This window comes from Anser anser (assembly GCF_964211835.1).
Source record: "Anser anser genome assembly, chromosome: 10".
Classification (NCBI taxonomy): domain Eukaryota; kingdom Metazoa; phylum Chordata; class Aves; order Anseriformes; family Anatidae; genus Anser; species Anser anser.
The window spans coordinates 13806036-13827692 of record NC_139730.1 but is presented as its reverse complement, the minus strand read 5'-3'; the positions used below and the strand labels follow the sequence as shown (position 1 = coordinate 13827692).

At 44.5% G+C, this 21657-nt stretch overlaps 2 protein-coding genes and 1 long non-coding RNA gene across 4 annotated transcripts in view; 2 read left to right on the top strand and 1 right to left on the bottom strand.

Moving 5' to 3' along the window:
• The window catches only part of SCAPER (S-phase cyclin A associated protein in the ER), a 241814-nt gene that overhangs the window by 180280 nt on the left and 39877 nt on the right, over window positions 1–21657 (bottom strand). The window lies entirely within an intron of this gene.
• Window positions 3096–21657, top strand: part of PSTPIP1 (proline-serine-threonine phosphatase interacting protein 1) — a 54659-nt gene continuing 36097 nt past the window's right edge. The window contains exons 1-3 of one of the 2 annotated variants that reach the window (XM_083850824.1): window positions 3096–3147; window positions 3825–4061; window positions 20979–21079. In XM_083850824.1, coding sequence (XP_083706950.1) covers window positions 4029–4061; window positions 20979–21079 — 134 coding nt within the window. In that variant the 5' untranslated portion in view covers window positions 3096–3147; window positions 3825–4028. The other variant, XM_083850823.1, reaches the window with a different exon arrangement.
• Window positions 4068–10264, top strand: LOC310905121. The gene is made up of 2 exons (XR_014588794.1): window positions 4068–6097; window positions 6814–10264. It is a non-coding gene; the product is annotated as an uncharacterized lncRNA (long non-coding RNA).

The following is a 21657-nucleotide window of genomic DNA, read 5'->3' as shown; positions in this document are numbered from 1 at the left end:
GGACCCTCAGCCCCGATACAGAGCCCTCCTTCCCGTAATGGAGCATCCTCTACCTTCCCATCCCGCCTGCGGCAGCAGGAAGGTGAGAGATGCAGTTGCCTTGCCCCAGAGACAGCTCTCTTTTCTCTCAGGTCTCACACATATTACTATCATTTTTTCCCTGGCTCTCCTTTTGTACAGGTAGTTTCCATATAGAGGAATGTCAGTGCTAGACGAGGCAGAGCACATAACATCAAGCACCATCTGCAGGTGCTGTGGCTGCAGAGGATGATGAATGCTTCGTTCTACCTTCACCCCGGCTGCCATCCGTTTGTGACCCGCAGGTCTGGTTACATCTGCTACCTACCGTTTGGAAAGACATTCAGCACCACAAACAAGGAGTGTCAGGTGCGAAATTCCATCCTGCACATGTACTGGTGGCTTTTTTCCTCCAGCGCCTGGTGCCACTTTAATCACCTTGTGCCCAACAAGGATGATCGAATCACTCTGCTATCCTAAACGTTAGGGATCTCCCCACTAAAACATAATTCTCAGCCAAACGCTGATACCAATGAAAGGAAGCGACAACTCGACACAACAGGTCCCCTTTTAGATCCTCCACACGCCATTGTCACAAGAACAAGGGCAGGAGCAATAAAGCAGAGTGGTGTTAATGAAAAGGAAAAAAGCACGGGGAGTTAAAGCACTTTTCAGAGGCAAAATTCCTGCAATTCCCTGGCAAGCGAGACATGTGAGACGTGTGTACCCACATTGTGCTAGAGTACGTGCTCTGGTTAGGCTGTGTGTGCTGACAGGCTTTTCAGAGAGACAGGCTCTTACTTGTCTTGCTGTGGATGTACAATCGTTCTACTGACCCAGTCCAGTGGTCTTTTTCATCTTTTTAAGAGAATCTTTGTTTTCTGAAGCTTACATAGCTTTTTGTTTCTCCATTACTACTTCCCTCCACTCTCCAAAGAAAATATGTGTAAGAAAGATTCCATTCAGAACGGCACAGAAAAGCTCACTGACTCCTACAGACGTGGGCTCCCAAATGCCTCTGTGAATCCAGGCTCTGCTGCCCTGTGTGTGCTTCTACAAGGTTAAACTGAGACTTCTAAAGGGACCGACCTAGAGGATATCATGCTCAAACCATCTGAGAAGCTTCCTACCCAGCCAGGCACTGGCACAGCTCCCAAGCTCACTGAGGGCATTTTTACTTTGGAAATCCCAAACCTGCTCTTGGTTGCATCCTGCGAACCAGCATTTGCAGTAGTTCAGCTCCGCGTAAATTCAGTAGATACCCACTGCAAGGCATTTATGAATTCTTTGGTGTTCTGGCTTTGGGCAGAAAAGGAAAATCGAAGTTGCTCACGGCCAGTTTGGCAGGATACCCAGGGCTCTGCAGGCTGCTGTTGGTGCCCTGAGCCACCTGCGGGGCTACGCCTTGGGGCAGGGGCCAGCCGAGGCCTGCTGCTGAGGGCGAAGGAAATGAGCTGAGCATTTGGGGTTGTGGACTCTGTGCAGATGGCAAACAAGATGTCACTCACACCCTGCAGCTGCGAAGCATGGCCACCTGGAAAAATCTCCCCCGTCAGCATCTCCAACCCCTTCCTTCCCAAGCCTCCACCTCTAACACTGACATTTTTGCCACCACCATGTGCTAGAGGTTTCAGTTTCTTCAGCTGCAAGAGTGAGGTCATTTCTTTCCTCCCCCAGAGCCCTGCACAGCCTGGCTGCCCCTTCTCCCTCCGAACACAACCCAGGTGCACTGGGACAAGCGGGCAGCCCTGCGGTCACAGCACAGACCAAGCACCTGCCCAGCAGCTCAGAGCCAGGGGCTACAACTCACAGCAGCTCCTTTCAGACAGCTCATGGAAATGTCTGGGCTAGGAGAACGGCTGCTCGAGGCTCTTCTGTAGACAACAGCAAGAGAGAAACATCCACAGAGCACAGCTACCTGCCTGTGCTGGCAGCACGGCGAGCAGGGTGAATCCCCGGGTGCTGTGCTCCCAAGGGAGGTTACTGAGCACCACTGCTGCTGTTCAGAGGGACATACATGGGGCGTGAGCCCAGCAGGAGCCTCAAACGCCTAACTGGCTTTTTGGTTTGGGGCTGAACTAAAAGTAATGAGAAAGCAGCAAATCATTCTGAATGCCTGAACTCATTTCTCCATTCACTTGATGCATATTCTATGAACCCCAACAGCAGCAACTATCAATTTCAAAACAAAGCTGTAATTTGGAAACAGTAAGATGACAGGTTACATTTTAAAAAGACTGAGACAAAACATTTTTTAAAAGCTCTTTTCCCAACAGATCAAGTATTATAAGCAGTGCCCATGTCCTCAAAACGCACTCTTTTCAGGCAGTTTTCTCTGTGAAAGCAAGCTCTGCTCACTCCCCCTCAGCCTGGAACCCCTGCATTTCTCTTTCTCCCTCCCTGCATGGTGATGTTTTTTTCCTGCCACTCATGACTACCAAAGCAGTTTCACACCCTGCAAACTCTTTGGCCCTCCTCTGCTTGCACTTCATTTTCCCTTTCTGCCCCTTCCCTGTGCCTTGCGCTGCTCATCTTCAGGCTGCTGGGAAGGAGACGTGCCAGCTCTGGGGTCCAACACCCAGCCACGACAAGTTGCTAGTTCCATGACCGCTGATAACTGCAGGCAGCCGCTGCTGCAGACCTCTGAAGAGATCTCTGTGTCCCTCTAGAGCTCAGGGAAGCTGAGAGGTTTCCTCCCTGCAAAAAACCTGCCCATGTGGCTTGTGCCGCGCGGGCACTAAGGAAGAAGAAAGACCAGCAGCATCAGTAGCAATGCTAATTAGCTACAGCTAGTAGTCCTGACACATTCTTGGTGGGGAAGGATCTATTTCTGCATAATGAGTTTTTTCCTTTTCTTACCATATAAAAATATCAGTGTGTAATTAAAAATAGTGTACAGAATCCTTAAAACCTCCTAGGGAGACAGACCAAGTCACTTAGAGGACGGGTATTTTGAAGAGGGTTTCACAGAAGCAGCAGACATGTTACATTATTGTCAATTCTTTGCAGCTGCACTGTAATGAATCAGTTACCTTATTTAACTGTTGGAAAGGCTTCATTTTGGTGCTGCTGGGTGTGGTGCTGGGCATGCTGCCAGTTCTTGAATCTGCTTGTTAAGCTTCACTTCAGGTCCTTGTTCTAACCTCTAACTCTTAGCACAAATGTTTCTAGAGTTCAGATTTTACTTCTAAATTTCACGTCTTGCTTATTCATAGAAACATTTACATAAGGGGATGCAAATCGGAACTTTTCTCTCTATACACACATAAGTATCTCTACTCGCATGTAAAGGCACCTGCACGTTTAAAACGTCCTTATTTTAACCAGCCCTGAAAAGCATTTTCAGTTGCATAAGGCAGCTTTGCAGCCCCAGTTCCCTTGCACCAATATACAGGTCCCTGTCACTCCAGGAGGTACTGGAGAAACGTGGCACACACGTACATTTCTTTCATTTGGTTTGCTATTTTTCCTTCACAAGACCACAGTGTTATACAGCAGCTTGACTCTGACTTCCTCCCCAGTTTATCTTTGTATTGTGCTGGTTTCCTTTGCACGTTACTTGCTCTCTCTCCTCCCATAGCTGATCAGATCACGCCACTGAATCAACTTTTCTTTCTCTTTTTCTGCCCACTGCTCGCATGCACACATGGCAAGGAGCAGACTGACACCATTTGACATCTCTTTGCTTCCTCATTTCAATATTAACTGTTTACCAGAAGAGAAACTGGTTTGGGGGTAGGGTGCTGAGTGCATGCATGTCTCTGTGTGTGAGCAAGAGCTTTTTTTTCTCCTCGGTCCCTCTGCAGCTATAGGTCATTACACAGAGCTACCTGAAACTGCCTAATGCTAGTTTTCACCAGCTTGACTTGAGAAGAGACGTTTCTGTGGATGTGCTCCCCGTTCTGCCTGGGCTGGGGTACAGCAACAACTGCAGGGCTCGGTGTTGCTGCTGCTCTCGTCTGAGAACCGACGTGCTGAGGGATCCCTTCACCCTCCCCAGAGCGAGCAGAATGACACAACTGCAGTTTAAAGACGCGTTTTGGGTAAGTGAGCTTTCCTCCCAGGTTTCCTCTATCAAATAAGTCTGTGTTTAAATATCTTTTAAAATACAATCTGGCTCTAAATACACTTGAGAGCTAACTTAATCCCGCTCTGTGTTTTAAATTCATCCAAATTTGTCTCCAGGCAAAAACATACTGCTCAAGTGTTTGATGGTAGGCAGAAGGAGACACTGTAAAGAATTACATCCAAAAACCAGTCAACTTTTCCAGTTTCTGTGCTGGGTCCAGCATCCGCTTTTGAAGGGGACGTGGCTTTCTCTGTCTCACAGTCCTTAGAGCCCTCACTTGCAGTGAGTCTCAGGTTTAGGAGTGGCTCCTCTTAGCAGGTGAACTGTTACTAATTACAGTCTGAATTCTCTAATGTTTGCTTGTAGAATGTAACAGCATCAGCAAAGCCAGCCAACCACATGCAAAATGCTGTTGCTCGCCCACCTATGGAGTCTGTGCCCACTTTTATGTGCAAAAGGGCATGCACGAGAGCGTGTAGGCACCCAGCACTCCTACAGCAGCACGGGTGGAAAAAACTAGTAGTGGCGCTTGAGAACTAAGCCTGAACACTCAACTGGCTTAAAAAGTGTGAATACTAAAGCATTTGGCTTTCAGTTGAAGAACCTTTGGGCACCTTGTTTTCAAGCTCTTTTTCTGCAGTTACAAGGTAAAAAGACCCTAGTGGTTTATCTCTTGGGTAATCTGAGGTTCCCCTGCAACTGCTTCTCATGTGAAGGTTTTAAGGGGAGGAAAAAAACCATGCTGCAAAGTTGCGTAAACCAGGGTGTTAAGTGGTTGCCTCCTGTCTAGGCAAACATTTCTCCAGCATCTAGAATTGACTTAAATAAAGACATGAAGACATATGAACTCTTCCTGCCATGTTCCTACCAAGCTAATCAGAGCAGACTCTTCTCAGGATATTTGCTTTCCATGCTTTCTTTCTACCCATGCTTCCTTCAGGGTAGTCTCTCTCAGCATAAAACAGACGGGCAGACCCAGGAAGAGGTTTCAGAGCAGCACTTTCCTCTAGGCTCCTCCAGGAAGCCGCCTCTGCCCCCACTGTAGTACCAGGTTTAAAGAGTTTAAAAAAAAATAGTAATGGGGAAATACAAATGGTGATTTTGATGTTAACCCTAACTGTGCCAGAGCAAACCTCCACAGGATTCTCCTTGCCTCTTCTTTTATACAGTTACAAACTGCATGGTCAATGCACAGAGTAAAACACAACTGCAGCCCAGTGCAACTTTGAGAACTTCAGCTTTTGCATTTCTCAACTTCCTTCAACAGTGTACAATCCGAATTTTAGAACTGCTACATTTTGTCAATTTACTTTCCAGGATCTTGGTCTTGAGCTAGAATACATCAGGCATACTTCATGGAGCAGGGGTAGGGTGATTAGCACCTCTTGACAATCTGGCCAGGCCAGTTCTTTGTGGTTCTTCTTCCCCAAGCTTCTCTCCTCTGTTTACTCATGCTAGCATGAATATAATCCTAGCTTGCCTTTTGAAGCTACCGCCGGCTTTAAAGGAAAGCATCTTTGTTTTTAATATTGCTTGGCTGGAAACATGACATTACCAAGCTTGATGAACAGGGCAGATTTATATCCAGTTGTGCTATGGTAGTTTTAGGTATGCAATAAGAAGTCTTCTAAAATGAAAACTTTCAGGATATTGCACAACGTGGCAACGTGGGTACATCTTGTCCCCAAAATCACAAGATCAGCAATTATTTTTGCATTCATAAGGTTCTGTTATGCCCATTAGTGAGACAGAAATATATTTGCTCAGTTTGCTTCAGTGAGCAATGATCTGCTTTATTAATTTGTACCATGAATGGAGACTGTCTCCATGACTGAAAAAACAAGAAGTGCATTTACATCACAGCAGATCACTCCTTACGGGCTCCTGATCTCTAAGCCCTGCCTAAGGACACCGCTGCACCCTCTCCCCAGAATTCATCCTGGTGATGGATACCCAAGCGTCAACTCCCTGGCCTTACCATCAACTTTTGGACAGGCAGAAATTTCTTTAGTGAGTATCACAACATAAAATACGCACATAAATCCAAAAAGCAGCAGATCCTCCTCGACTAGCCCAGAAGGAACACCATTCGTTTTTCTCCGAAGCCCCTCAAACTTAATAGGGTGTGCTGCCTTTCAGGAGAATGCGAACTGTTCCTCATAGCTCATATAAGTTTGAATCTCTCTTTCCGTTATTAAACGTAACAACGACAGGGCTATTCTAAAACTTTTACACTTCTACTATTTTTCTAATTGTCAGTGTATCGTGGCCTGGGCTGAAACCACTATATTTTTAATTACTCCGTTTGGTTTTGTATCTTCCACACACACTGTAATGATTTAAGTGAAATTCACTTAAAGCCTCCACTAAGATGCACTTCTTAGTGGAAGTTTCCAATCCTCAGTTAATATTTTTGGAAAATATTAATGAGATGAAAATGTGAATCAGTTTTGATAGTGCAACACATTAATATTCTGCTGGAGTGCTGTACAAATGCAAAACATTACCTGTCTTCTCTAACATTGCATGAGACGGGTAGGTAAATTCCTAGCTAAGTAGGGAGCCCATCCGTGGTACCACCTGCGTTTCATGTTAACAGGCTTAAGGCAACAGGAAGAGATAGGAACAACATTCCGTTTTTTGTTATAACAAACATTAACCCAGAAAATCTTTCCCCTTCTGTCACAAATACTTTCTCTTTCTTGATTTCCTTCTCTTCTATATAGGCACTCACTGGCATCATTTACTGGATTTGTCTTAGCCACCTGAAACGGTGGAATGAGGAAGATGTTCAAAGGAGGCATTTAATCTTTGGCAGGCCCCAAAGTGCCCAGAGCTGAGAGGGAGCAAAGCTATTCCCTTTGGCAGCTTGAACTCAAACTCAAGTGGCCAAGTCAATTCTGAAAACGTGTCATGGAGACTTAGTGTGCTTGGGAACTTCAACAGAGCTGTAAAGTGTGAAGTGCTCCTTGTTTCTTAGGTGTGAAATGAGCTGAGGGCTTGTGGATTCTCCTAGCTCAGATTTAAAAGCATGCATGAGCTGGAGATATGAGCCAGCAAATATGACACAGGCCTTGAACTTGAGATAACAAGAATTAGCTGCCAGTCCTGCTGCAGACTTCTCTTTGCTACATTCCTTATCTACAGAATACTCAAGGTCATGGTCAGACACTGCAGTCCTGAGAGCCATGTAAGTGTTTAAGATGAGCGTGATACAGACAAAGATCCTTCTAAAATCTTTCTTGTTTTGACTTAAGACTATATACTACGTCATGTTTAATGCAAAATCTACCTCGTAGTTGAACCTCTCACCTCTTCCAGTAGCTTTTTGCACAATGATATATGTTATACACCCAAAAAGATGTAATTAATTTCATAAATAATGTCACTTATTATGAGGGCAGAGCTGAGCGTGGGCAGGGAGGGAAGGAGCCACCGAACCTTCTGTGCTGGCATCTCAGTTTTGCAAGGGGTTCGCCCTCTGACTTTCACTTGGATTGCACTGTACCAGTTGTAGCTGTCTTTACTACATGAGGCAAATTAAAATGAACAATCTCACCACCCACTGGAGCACAGACCAGCCCCGCTGTCAGTATGTACTGCGTCTCTCCGGCCCCACAGACAGCGTGACTAGAGATGGAAGTGTGGTCACCATCACCATGTCCACAGTGGCCCTGCTTACATCCACGGCCTGTCCTCACCATTGGATGTGTGTGGAATGGGGGACAAAAGGGGAAACAACTTGGAAAAGTCCAAATAATTGCCCAGCCTAAGTCTGTGTTTGCTGTGAAGTCAACTTCATCTCCATGGGAGATGCTGCTCTATTCCTCTGTTGCGTGTTATTTCTTCCTGTGTTACCCCGTAAAAGGAAATGTCTGACCTGGGCAGGATGCTTTGCTCACTGGGGCAATGAGGAGCACACTGCAAAGGGGGTTGCCATCTCGGAACTGTCCCTGAAGCCACAAGAAATCACAAGACAAATACTTGATCAGTTCTTGTGGCTGTGGAAACACTGGTGTTTCAGGAGACACGTCTGAGCGGAGCACAACAACTAAGATGAAGCTCAAATGAACTAATACTCCCAGCTCATACATTGATAACAAGGCAAACGCATTCACAGCTTCTTCCATCTCCCACATCCCTAATATGCTACCTAGGAGGGTGCGTGAGGAACCAGTTACAGCATATTCAGGCAGTTCATTTCCTTGGTGAAGAGCTGAAACGGAGGGACTACAGTTTTATGTTTGCAACTTTTGGTTGTATGCTTAGTCAGTTACGGCCTGAATGTGGTGTATCAGGCTGAGCATCTTCCCTGCCAGGAGGAGTACCTGGGGGAGCACAGGGAGCTGGTCCTAAGGCCTTGGAAGACTTTCCAGACCCGGTAGATGAACGGGTTTGTGGAAAGCTCATTTTAGGTGAAATGAGTTTGGTCATTTCTGATTAAAAAAAATTAGATCATTAGGTTTTATTAAATTTTTCTGATGACCATGCTGCAGCTGAATGCTTTATCTAGAGGATTTGATGGCTTGAAATGGGTGATTGATGATGCCCCAGTGACAATTTTATTAATATTTTTACAAAGGTGCATCTACTTTGTTTTAATCCCTCCTGCTCTGCAGCAGTATTTTAGTTTTGCTTGGACTCAGACAACTGGAGAATTTTTATTTAGGCCAACTCTAACTGTGCCAGGGGTATGCATTTTTGATATGGAAGAGGTGACTCAGAGATTCCCTTTTCACTTGCACACACAGAGGCAGCTAACGAGCAGCACACTGAGCCAAGAGGGTGTTTGTCACACAGGGTGTGAAACAGATCCTGTGGATCTGCAGCAGCACCTCAAGCAAAGACCAAAGTGGGTGCCCTCTGGTTTGCTAAAGTAACCCGAAGAGGTGAATTGCATTTCAACACCTCTCTCCCCCAGAACCAGGTGGTTCATTACCCATCCCCTTCCTCCCTCGAGACTCAGGCTGCCCGCAGTGCATCGAGCAGTTGCACCGCTTCTCTTTCTCCAGAATTTAGTCTCTGACCGGGGATGCTGACCCTGCGCTGCTTGCAGACACAGTGGAAGACTCTGAATTTCAATCCAGTTCTACTTATTGCATACTTGCTGGGAAGGCAAATTAGGCTGCTTCATAAAAGAGAGAATTTTTTGTTATCCTTCAGCTCCATTGAGCTCAAAAAGACCTTTTTATTTTGCTTTCATGCCATACTGCAGCAAGGTAGATTCTGGCTGGCAGATGGCGCCTAGTTTTTGTACCAAAACGTTTCTCAGCAGCCACAGCTCAGTAACCTGTGAAGTTCCCTGTGTTGTTCAGTAAGAAGCTGGGGGTTGAGGCTGAGATGAGGTGAGAGCCGGGGAGCACAGCTCTGTGCTGGGATCACTCAGTGTGTCAAGGACAAGAAAACAGAAAAAAAAAAAAATGTTGAAAATATGCATCCAGATCCCAAAAGCTTATCAGTTCATTAAAGAATTGCTCCTTTACTATGAATAGAGTTTACTGCTTCTTCAAAGTGGCGGAAAAGCATCACTGAACAAGACTGAAATTAAAAATGTGAACTAGGTGAGAACTGTCCAGCAAGGGAATCTGTTCTGGCTAGTTTAGAGTTTCTATCTTTCCATTCAGTGACAACAGCAAGTAAATAAGTAAATCCAAACCTTTTCTTTAAGGTAGCAGATTCACACAGTATGATGCTATTTGGGTGCTGCTCTCAATTTTGTCCTAATCAATTCCTAAAAAGAAAGAAAGAAAAAAAAAAGGTGGAAACAAAGGGGAAAAAAAGGTAGATGAAAGCAGTTGGGGGAAGAGACAAAATGGGAAGCAAACTATCCTGAAGTCTCATTCCCCCCTTACTCCCCACTCCTCCATAGCAGGGACAGAGGCTGCTGTGGCAGTTTGAGAGATAAATTCACCTTTCTCCTGTTCTCAGGTGCTTTTTCACATTACTGAGCATCCCAGGGAGTCCTGGCAAAATGCGATCATGTTTTGAATGCTCTGTCATGCTCAATATAACAAAAAAGGGGGAAAAAAAAACCAACTGAGGCCCTACTGTCCTACCAACCTTAACTGGGGCTGTGCAAACTGTCCCTGGTTACAGTGACAGCAACACTGAGGGCTGAGCCATGTCGTTTCATCCTATTTGCAATAGGCGTTGTAATTACTGAAGGGTGATTAACAAGGTGGGACTGAGGAAGAGTCCTGGGGGCTGCTGCACAGGCATGAGAAAAGCCCCAGGAGCACCAGAAGGAAAGCAGGCACCTGCCACTGGGAGCCCCGGCTCTGCAGTTGAGTGGGATTCAGGTTTTTGGCAAAGGTTTTTTTTTTTTTAATGTGTGTGTGTGTGTAAAAACACAGTTTTACTGTTTTACTGGTAGTAGGAGAGCTGCTTTGGAAGATAAAGCTGAGTTTTGATGAAAAGTTTGTATCTGGTGAAGGTCTCATGTCTAATTCCTGTTCAGAGAGGGGGACTGAGCTCAGAAAAAAACAGCAGCCGGTGCTGGGGGCTCTGCCGGGGGCAGGCATAGTCTGGAGCAGGAACTGGAGCTTGTGTTGCCCGCAGCCTGAAGTTCAGGCATGTTCCCCTCTGCTCCAGTAAGTTAATGAACAAGTAAAACAGCTAGAGAAAGGAGAGGTTGCAATTCCTCATCTGTATGTGGACAGTGTGCTGGCGTAGGCAGCGGGATGGCTCAGTCTGAGCTGCTTGATCCAGAGCAAGTTTCTTCTTTACCTAAATGTCCATGTCTCATTTCATTGTTGTTTGTTTGTTTTCATCTTCATTAAGGTGTGAAACATGGACTTTTACATTTAAATTTGCAGGGCAGGAAAACTATTTCCTACCCTGCTGTAGAAATGTTTGCCGTTTGCTTTGTACAAGAGAAGCTCATGAGAAAACAAAAGGCTCCTGGGCAGATAACGGTGAGGCCTTTTGCAAGCACAACAAGATTTCCGTTCTTGCTGGTTAAAGGACAAGGCATTTTCGAGTGAACGGACACCCTGTGCCTGACAGCTGGGCTGAGGTGATGGCTTCAACAGCTCAAAGGCCTCAAAAGCTTCTGTACCCATGCTGGTGTGATCCTTCATGCACCTGCTTTTATAAATCTTGCCCATTTTCTGTGCCCTAGCAGTCTGCTGAGGAGAAAGGAGATGCATCCAACTAAACATCCCCTTGATCCAGCAATTCCTACAAAAATATTGTCAATCCCTTTTTTATTATTTTTGCATAAAAATTAGAGAAATTAACGCAACTGTGAGCAAACTCAGAGAAATGCTTGCCAGAAGGAAATGCAGCACTGGTAGAGTTGTCCTGCCTGAACAAACTTCTAGAATTAACTTAAATTTTACTTAAATGAAACACTCTTTTAAGAATTTCTAAAATCCTAAGGTTGATTTTCGTCTCTCAGATTGCACAATTCCCTAGGACTTGGTGATACATCATACTAATGGATCGTAAGAACACGTTGCATCACATTGAGTAACAGGATATGTTGAAAATGATTAAGTGGTAAAGATCTCTTGTAAAATGGAAATGACAATATATAGCTATTGGAATAGGCCTCAGTAAGAAAAGAACTCGTACAGCAAAACTCTGGGAAGATTTCCTGAAGCTTTACCCCCCTATATACCAGGAAAGACGACCAACAAAATGCCTGTTTTTTTTATAAGGGCCACTGGAAGTGTGGACACAGCAGCATGTCGTTTTCAGTGCCATTTCAGGACTAGCAGGAAACAAATTTAAGTTTTCTAAGAGAGGGAGGAGAAAACCACATAGCTCTTTTTAATTAAGTGAGGTACCAACTAGGCAGGTCTGGCTCCAGGGGCTGTGGATGACCTCCTGGGCAACTGTTGCTGTGCCTGAGCAAGTCAGGATTGTTTCACGTCGCCCTCTCCTTCCCCACAGTGCTTGCAGGAGGAGAGGAGCTCTCTTTGCAAAGGAGACCTGGAAGCAGAAGAACTAAAGAGGAATAGAAACAAAAATAAACTCTGAACATTATTCTGTATAAAACAGAAGTATCCGCTGCTTTAATATTCTATTTCTCCTTATTTTACTTCCAGTTTCTCTTGTGTACCTAATATTATACATTAAGAGACTGAAATGACATCTGATTTCAACTCCGACATGCTTATCTATCTGGCTCCAGAAGGCACCGCAGCTAAATGGTGCTGTGCTTCAGCCCCCGGTTAGGAAAAGAAGGTGCAAATGCTCACAGCAGATCTTTCTGTTGACTCCTGGGAAGAAGCCACCTTACTTTGTAGATTTAGCCTATGTCCAAAGTCACCACATGAAAAAAAAGAAAAAAAAACGCAAAAGGAATGCCACCACCTCAAGCCTGTGTCAAATAGCCACATCAAGCTCTGATTTAAAGCTGAGGAAGGATGTGTCCCATTGCTCACTACCCAAGGAAAACCAGAACAAAACCAAACCCATAAAATGTTGCAATCTTTACAAAATTCTGCTACAGTTTTTCTTCCCTAAGAAACTTTGTGTACTCTGAGTATTATTTAATTATGGAATTAACGAGGAAAGTTAAAATGGAGGCAATAACCACAAGCAGAGCCCTTCTATTAGACTGGAATTGGAACAAGCCTGTTGGAACAAGCCTGTTCCCTGTGTGCCATTAGTTTGCTAGCCAACAAACCACCTGCAAAAGTTAAGAGGGTTTTGTGCAGCAGTCACTTTGTGGGTATGCAAATAATGGGGCGATTATAACGTGAGAAAAGCCAAACTACAAGCCATGACTACAAGACTGCCTTACACCCAAGCCATGGGCAGTCTGGGAGGTGGGTGAGCAGGGCAGGGGCTCAGGAAGCAGAGGAGCAAATCCCTCTTGTCAGCAGAACCCTGAAACAGCCATTTCCTGCTCCCTGAAACCCACCCGTGGTGTCACAGAGCAAAACACCACTGGGAAACGACAAGTTTGCTCAATGCCAGCAGTTGTGCAATGCTGCCATGCAGTTTGTGCAATATCAATTTCACTTTATTTCTGAATGCCGTAGCTCCTGCAGAATCACGGTGTGATGAGGATCTCTGCTTTCATTTTAAGCTCTCCAGCCTACCTCACTGAACGGAGAACGCGAGCTGGCACTCTAGCAACTCAGTAATTAAAATGCTACCAGTGCAATGGTTTTTCTCCCCCTCTGTTTTTCGAAGGCCCCATTCAAGATATGCATCTATGCTGTCTGGCAATAAATAAAATTTGCTCCACAGGAAAAGTAATCTGCATTGCAGATTCAGGTAACAAAGACGGTAGTATAATTGTAAACTAAGCTTTATGTTAAAAATTCCTGAGTCAGATCCTGAAAAGGTTACAGAAAAGACCCAAGGTAGCCCTCTACATCTGTATTGAATGTTTATGTTCCTACAGTGCAAAAAGTAAGAAAAAATTATATACTTAAAAAAAAGTTTTTTTTTTTTTTTCCCCTGATGTTTGTATAAATTCTGTAGTCACATCACATCAGTCTCCAAAGGCACGAACAGCCATCTTGTTTCAGCCCATTGCAACCACTTGCAGCCAAAAGAAAAAAGGAGCTCTTACACCATAATGCATTAGGCAGTACAGACGTACACTTTAAACTCACTAACGGGTTTTTTATCACAAGAAAGTTTAAAAAACAGGACTCATATCACACCAAGCATTGGTCAGAGGAGCCTGCTTTGCTTACAGGCTTCTCCTGCAACACCGCTCTTTCCTGGAGGCTGACCACCGTCCCCGTTTACATGCTCACCAGCACGGCTAGTTTTTTACCAGCGTGGCTAGTTTTTCAGTGGCTAACACCTTTCCAGGACAAGGCAGCAGAGGGTCAGGCTGAAAACCTGGGGTTTTGGTATGAAAAAATGCTCTTTCCTGTTTCACCAGTGTGGAGCAGATCTAAGACAGCATCTCACGTAACCGGAAGCGATACCTAACAGCTTCTTATGGCACCAGGGCAACCCAGAGCCAGGCATCCTTCCTCAGTATCACCCCATGCAGCTGGGTAGAGCTGGGATTTGAACACCAGATTGTGATCAGATTAGTGGTGCTCATCTCTATCCCGTTGTATTTCACGGTTAGGGTAGCCTATGCGGCACAGGAGTAAACATTCTAAACTACAGACACGTAGCATGTTATCACGTGAATCTGTCTGTAGAAACACTAGGAAATTGTCAAGTATCCCAGAAGAAAAAAGGAAACAGAACCAAAAACAAACAAAAAACAATAACAACAAAAAAACAAAGCAAGTGATTCACTTGCAGTGAATGACCATGACATGATAGAAAACACGCAAACAGCCAAATGTACTTTGAGATTATAAAGTTTGTTTTTGGCTCTTGACTACCGAATCTGCCTGCTGCTCACCTACAGCAAATATTCAGCCCATAGAGCACTCAAAAAGGAGACCAGGAGATCCAGAGATCAAGATCACTGTTTTAAAGCAGTGCCAGTGTACGGTGGTGTAATTTGTTGATATAACCCAGTGAGAGCAACTTACGTTCTACCCAGGACTGAGGTATCGTGTACCGTACAGCTGTGGACAACAGGGATTTAGTTCTGACAGTTGGAGAAGGCACTAGCAGAATGATGCTTGTTCAAAACTCACCTGCTCTCTCTAAACTTCCTCCTCACAGCCAGGATTTATTTCATTTTTGAACCAACAAAAATTAATTTTAAGTTTTTGTTTTACAAAAATTTTCAAGAGCTTACCTTAAGTAAGCAGCGTAAGTTATGATGCAAAAAAGGTTGGGCAAAAAAAAAAAGATACTCATAACAGATTGTTTCCTTTTTTTTTTTCTCTCCATTTTGAAAATCTGTATGAACGCCTTATTTAGAAGATTTAGCAATATCTGTCATTTTCAGTCCAAACCTTATCTTTATAATACTTGATAAAAGCCTTGGGAAAATACCATTAAGAACAAAGACAAGGAATGCACTAGCACAGCTAAATATTAAGGTGTTGTGTGGTTGTTTTTTTTTTGTTGTTTTTAATATTTGCAGATAATACATTTCAATTCCTAAATGAAAGACAGGCAAAAAGAATGTCTGATGGCCATGCTGAAAGTGCTGCATTCATACCGTCACTGCTTGCACTAGGCCCACCTTAGATGAGCAAGCCAGGTAACATGCAGGTTTTGATGCAACCTTTAACACTACGGTAGCTCAGAAGCATCCTGCCGTGTACCAAGCAATGCACCAGGAGTCTAAGTCGTTATTTCCTTTCCAGCCCCTCTTCTCAGCCAGGATAGCCATTTGCTGTGCCGTGTCCTGGGGGTTACTCTCCCTGCGTACCAGCTAGGACGTAGTTCCTTGCAAAACCAAGCAAGCAGATGTTGCTGGAGGAGCTGGAGGAGAGCCCTTTCGTGCTGCCAGCTGGCACTGCAGCTCCCCTGGGCAATGCAGCACATTCAGGTGGAGCTGCAGCATCCATTCACCACAAAGGATGTAGATCTTCAGCTGCAAAGCACTTCCCTGGGGAGATGCTGAGCTGCAGACAAGCCAGCTTATCCTGCAAGAGCAGGCAGAGATATCCATTGTGGTACGTAAATTACCTCTTAATGAAGTTCTGGGTGGGTAAGCCAGGTCAATAACAAAATGCTCCAACAAAAACAGTCCCAGGAGAGGAGCCCACAGCTCCTACAGCAAAACTGCAATGACTTAAGCAATTCACATCACTTTCTGAATAACAGCAGGTAGACAAAAAAGGTTGTACAGTTGAGGTAGTGCTTTGCACTCAAGCCTGGATGGTTTTGCTTCAGTTCAATCCTTTCTAACAGCTATTCACCAAAACCACATTTTAGTTACCAGTACAGCATTTTAGTCTTTCCTACTTGATATTATTGCAATAGCACCCTTGTGATATCAAAACAGATTCATGCTCTTCATAAAGCCTTGCAGCCTCATCTCTGGAGGGAAGGGCATTGCTGGTTCCACTGGCAGGAAGCAACTCTCAGAAACAGGAGCAGGAGATGAAATGCTCCCTCTCCATTAGCTGTGCTTCCCCTGATGAGAAGAAAAACCCTGGGCTCCAGGGCAGAGACAAAGTGCATGCGAAGTATTAATGGAAAAATCTCAAACAATACAAATCTGCCTGCTACACCGATATCCCTTTGTCAAACACCTTCTTACTAGGGATTACAGGTCTGTTGGACAACCCAGATTAACTAATCCTTTTTATTAAAGTAACAATGCATAAATTCCCTTTCATAGTCACACATGCTTTGACTAAGTGGGATCACTTTCTTGGCAATGAAACAAATTACTGCTGGTGATTTGAATCACTCTCTTGTAAGCATCTGTCTCTTCAGATTTGTTACAAACAAATGTTTTACACATTTAATGAATATACTTGTTATCTAATTAGAACTTTTTTTCTAGTTTCTGAAGAAAAAAAAATAGTTCTTTGACTTTTCATTAGTTCTTTTGATCACCACAAAGTCCCAGCTGAGAGGTGCCCAAGCACTGAGTGGGGCAACTTTAACAGCCTCTACAAAAATCGGTTGCTGCAAATGCTAATTATAATGCAGAATGGTAAATGGAAAGTAGAATAAAGGCAAGACAGCTTATCAAGGCGAAATAGTTGTTTAACATGATATAATCTCGCTGTCTTGACAAAGAAAATGTGAGGTCAGTTGTACTGTTACACAGGAAATCCTAAAGAAACCAGAGAAGAAAAACAAAACAGGACTTTGCACCGACACAGCAGGAGAACAAGAAGCGCAAAGTAGGTGAAGAGCCTGTTCTGGAGGAAGGGTTCTTTAGAGTTAAGGAGTGAGTTTATTCAATATATTCTCTGAAGATACTGGCATAAGACAATAAGGATAGGCTGGGAACAGCTGTTGTTGAAACAAGTGTGTAGAATTTATTGTACTGGAGGTATCTGATAACCTGCAAGTCTAGGGTAACAGAAAGCAGGTACAATTCTTGTTTTAATGCAAAATGTGCAAAATCAGAGTAAGAGACCAGTAAGAAAAAGGCCCAATATACTCTGGGACCTCATTAATTGCAATGGCAGGAGAGGAGGAAATTTCAGGTATATCAATAGATCATAGGTAGATCTGTTAGGTGCCACTGGTGTTATTTGATAGCGCAAGAAGGCAGATATGGCCCTCTGATGCATCAGAAGTGTCTCTTAGAAAGAAGACATCCATGCCATGGTACAAAGCACCAGCTAGCTTCACAGGAGTGGCAGAATAGGATCCTTGCTCAATAGGGATTTATTCAGTCTTGGGCAGGTACTACAGGAACACACAGGAACCAATGGAATGAGAAACCAGTGCCACAGGAAGCGGCAAAAGGGATTTGTTTGGATTCAAGAAAAGACTGGGAGATACCGTAGTTGTACAGCATATTAAGGAAGAAAAACAGCCAGTGAAATGAAAGGGAAATGCTTGTGTGAGAGGACTTAGGTCTAAATGTCTGTTTTATGGTTGGAAATTACAAACCAACATTGTAGGGTGAGAGCCTGTAGCAGCCTAACCTTGTCCAAAAGTGGTCTGTCATCTGTCCGTGCTTCCTTTCCCTCCTTGCTGAGCCCGTGACATGCCAGGGGCACATGCTGTGGGGTGGAAGCCCAGTCAGCTCCCTGAGCCAGCTGCCCAGGGGCCGAGGCAGCCCTGCTTTAGGGTAATGTTGGCTGCTGTGTTGCTGAAATACGGCTTCCACATTCTTCAGGAACACGTAGGGAGGACAATAAGGCAAATTTTGAGATGGTTTCCCCCAAATGAAGAAAGATTAAATGAGATTCAGCTGGACACCAGAAGTCCTTTTGAGAGCTGTGCTTAGCCAGAGCCAAATGCCCCTGTAAGGGGCAGCCACAGGGACAAATGCCAAATGAATGTCCCCGGCAAGGCCAGATGCATCCCTCAGAGGAGATGCCAGCTCATTCTTCTGTGGCTGCAGCGGCTCCTTTTTGAACGCGTTCAAATCTTACTCCTGCTAGGAGGCAACGGACAGGAAGCAGAGCTGTGAGTAAGGCACTGGCTATTTTGTGCTTTATAAATGGTTCCCAGAGGTACAGATTGTGCTGTCCTTTCATCACAGCATTTGCATCAGTCTAAAAGAGGTGGGGGTAAAACACAGAGAATTTTAGCATTTACTGTACAAAGAGATATGTTGAACAGGAGCAGCAAAGTAACTTTAAAGTGCACCTATCACTCTCCGTTGGTGCTTGTAGCAGCATGCCCGGCTGCTGGGATGATACAAACCCATGTGATATTTCCAATTACCTCTGAGCAGCATTTCTGGGACAGGGAAGCTGTGTACACAGCCACGGGATTTGGCTAATTGCATCTGAAAATATGCAATCAACATTTTTGGGCTGCGAGTTTGCTGTGGAGGGTCTCACTGGAATGATTCTGACAGGCAGAGCGAGTGATTAATGAGAGGTTTTAGAGGAGCAATGCCCTCTGCCCTTGGGATTTCTCAAAAAAGAAAAAATGGAGTAGGGAAATAACAGTCTACTGCCTGAATATTATCGAGAATCTTCCTCATTTCCTCCACGAATGGCAAAAACTCACTTTTAATTTATTTCACAACAGGATCCCTCCTCAGGATGTGCATTCTAACTTGCCCTTAGAAACATAAGGAAAACTGATGTTTTGTTTTTAAAATCCTGTTGCCTTAGGGCTGATTACACGCATCAGATGAGCATATGTAATCCTATCAGTTTCCTGTGGTTGCGACAGTGCTAAGAGGGGATCCATTTGCACTCTCTCCATCACCTTTTATCTACGTTATTATTTTGCCTGGCTCTATAGAGCAGACACTTTGCTGGTAGAGGCATTTGACTATGCCTCATGTGAACCATTATCCTACTGTCTTTCCTTTCTCCCCACTGCACATGACAAGAGGGTCTATTAAGGAAGAAGAAATTACTGCCATCAAGAAACTAGCACTGGGAACATTGTTATGACCTGTAGGATTTCCAAAGATTGTCTGCAGAACTTTTCCTAAATCTTAATGATGCAAAATGCACTCTCAGGTCTACAAAGCTCCACAGAAGCCCTGGGGCAGGGGTGAGTGGCACAGACACAACCATGCCTACCACCCGCCAGCACGTGGCCACCACCATGCGCTGCCAGAGCTCACCCTATTCCTCTCCCCTCAGAGCAGTGAGGAAGCAAACCAAAAACTCAGGTGTCCAACCGCTGCTTGCCAGGTGATCCTTCTGGAGACCCAAACTCTAACATCTGTCTTCTTCACAGTTGTTGTGGAAAGCAATAAGCAAATACAATTATTAAATTATAGTTGCTTTGAAGACAGTGGATAAATGCATAAACCATATTCAGTTTGTATATAAACACCTGTATATAAATTGCTTGAAGGAAGGACCACATTCATTCTCTTTATGGCTATAGAGCGCAGTTTTAACACTGTAACATATAATACATAACACTATAACATAATGCTCACATGACATTCACCACTACATTTTCAATAACATTATCACCATGTACTGATTAACCGAGGCTCTCAGTGTAAAAATGGCTTGTCCCAATCCCACTGCAAGGCAGTGGGGGGACTAGAAGGAAAACAAATCCTCTCCGTGCCACATTCAGAGCATGTCGCAGCTTTATTCCCTTCCCCTTCTGGGCTTCCAGCATTTCCTCAGCTCAGCAGCACCAGCTTCTCTGTGACTCTGATTTACCTTTGAGGCAGTGCAAATCTGGAAGTTAGTAAAAATTATTAAAGAAGTGCAAAGCTAATAGTCTAGGCACTAATTGTTTTTCTTCTAACTACTCAGATTACTCACGTATTTTTGTCTGAGGTGCACGGAGGTGTGCTCTGATGGATGACATGCACAGGGATAAGCCTGGCACGGGGGCTCACGAGCTGGGGAGGGAACTGCAGTCCTAGACCACAGCAGAGGAACACGGCCCTGAGCAGCATAGAGCCCCGTGACAGGCAGGAGATGAGAGCCCTGGCTTTGGGGCAGCAGACTCCACCCAGCTCCATGACCTGGCCCTCCAGGGGTGTCTGCCTGGAAATCTCACATCACCTTGGCTGGCTCCTTGTGGGGTCATGGAGCAAGACAAGCTGCAGTGCTGTGCTGCAAAAATGCCCAAAGGCATATGCAAATCCCATGTGTTGCACAGGGAATTAGGCAGTGAATGAGAAAGCAAAGGAAGCTGCCATCCTTGGACGGTCTCAGAAATACACATGTTCAGTTTCCAGCAGGTTCGATGTCCAAATTACCAGGCTCTCTTCATGTTTATGTTCTACTTACAAACAAACAAACCCCAAACTTGTGTCATGTTGAATTTACACCAACCAGACCAATTTCAGCAATGACAAGAGCTGTTACAGGTACAGCAATCCCAAAGGGAGGCATAGCAACACATGAGAACTCAGCGTTGTCTGACAGCAAATTGCGTCCCTGTGCTACGCACCATCCCCCTGAAACACCCCACCACTGACCAAGTGGCCCAGCCCCTACCCCGTGGATTGATGATATCCATCCGAGCACAATATTCCTTCACCTTTCCACTTGCACCTAGACAGCACATTGCTGTCCTGTGGCAGTGAGCTGACTCTGACCTCTCATTTTAGAAGACATATGGGAAGAGAAGCCACTCTACATCTCCACTGTGCAAAAATCCCCCACACAATACTAAACATGACTTCCCCAAAAAGACAGCTTGCACTGCTTTTGGCACAGCAAAATGTGGGACCCACTTCACTTTTGATCATTAAAAACCAAACTCGATTTAAACAGATTTTACAGATTTTCCTGTTGGAGAAACCTTGCCCTTACTTTCTGCATACTTAGCCCTGTCCCAGATGCCATTTTTCAGGGCAAACCTAAAGGTACATTTGTATTTTCCAGGAAGCTGATTTGTTCAGATGACTGACAGTAGGTGTCTGGTAAGCCTGCAAGTGATGTGCACAAACTATCTCAGCTGCTTCTCTTTCTGTCTTCAGTGCAAGGAGTTCACCTTTCACACCGGCTATGAGGTGCTTGTGCAGCGACTGTTGGATGGGAGGAAGATGTGCAAAGATGTGGAGGATTTACTCAAGCAGAGGTAAGAAAAACGGAGTGGAAAAAAAAAAAAAGAATAGCTTTCATTTTGTCTCCTGTTTTGCATCTGGAAAGGAATAGTAAGCAGTTTCCAAATTCCATAATGATCCTAGTTTGCACAGAAAAACCTGTTTGAGTTGAATCCTGAAGTGGTCACAGCAGCTGAGTCAGGGACCACGCAGTCACCTGAACCAATGGTGACCCATTTCTGGTCCCTGTGCTCCTCAGGGCTGTTTACACAGATCTGAGTATAAAGTAATTTCAGACAAAGAAACAAAATAAATGAGAATTTGATGCCAGTTATATCTTATGAAGGAGGAGACAGAAGGTGAATGATGGAAGTGAGCAACGAGAGAGATTATCAACATCCTAAGACCAGATGACTTAGCACAGCTTTTTTCCATGGGGCATTTTCTAGCCTTTTTACATGATTTGTAAAGATAGACAATAAATAGAAGCCTGAAAGATATAAGGAGAGAAGAGAGGGGTGAAAGAGTAAGAAATCCAGAGCTCCAGTAAGGCTTGTGCGGTTACTGGTCCATAATCATATGGTAGCAGAGACATCCTGTACTGGTTTCAGTT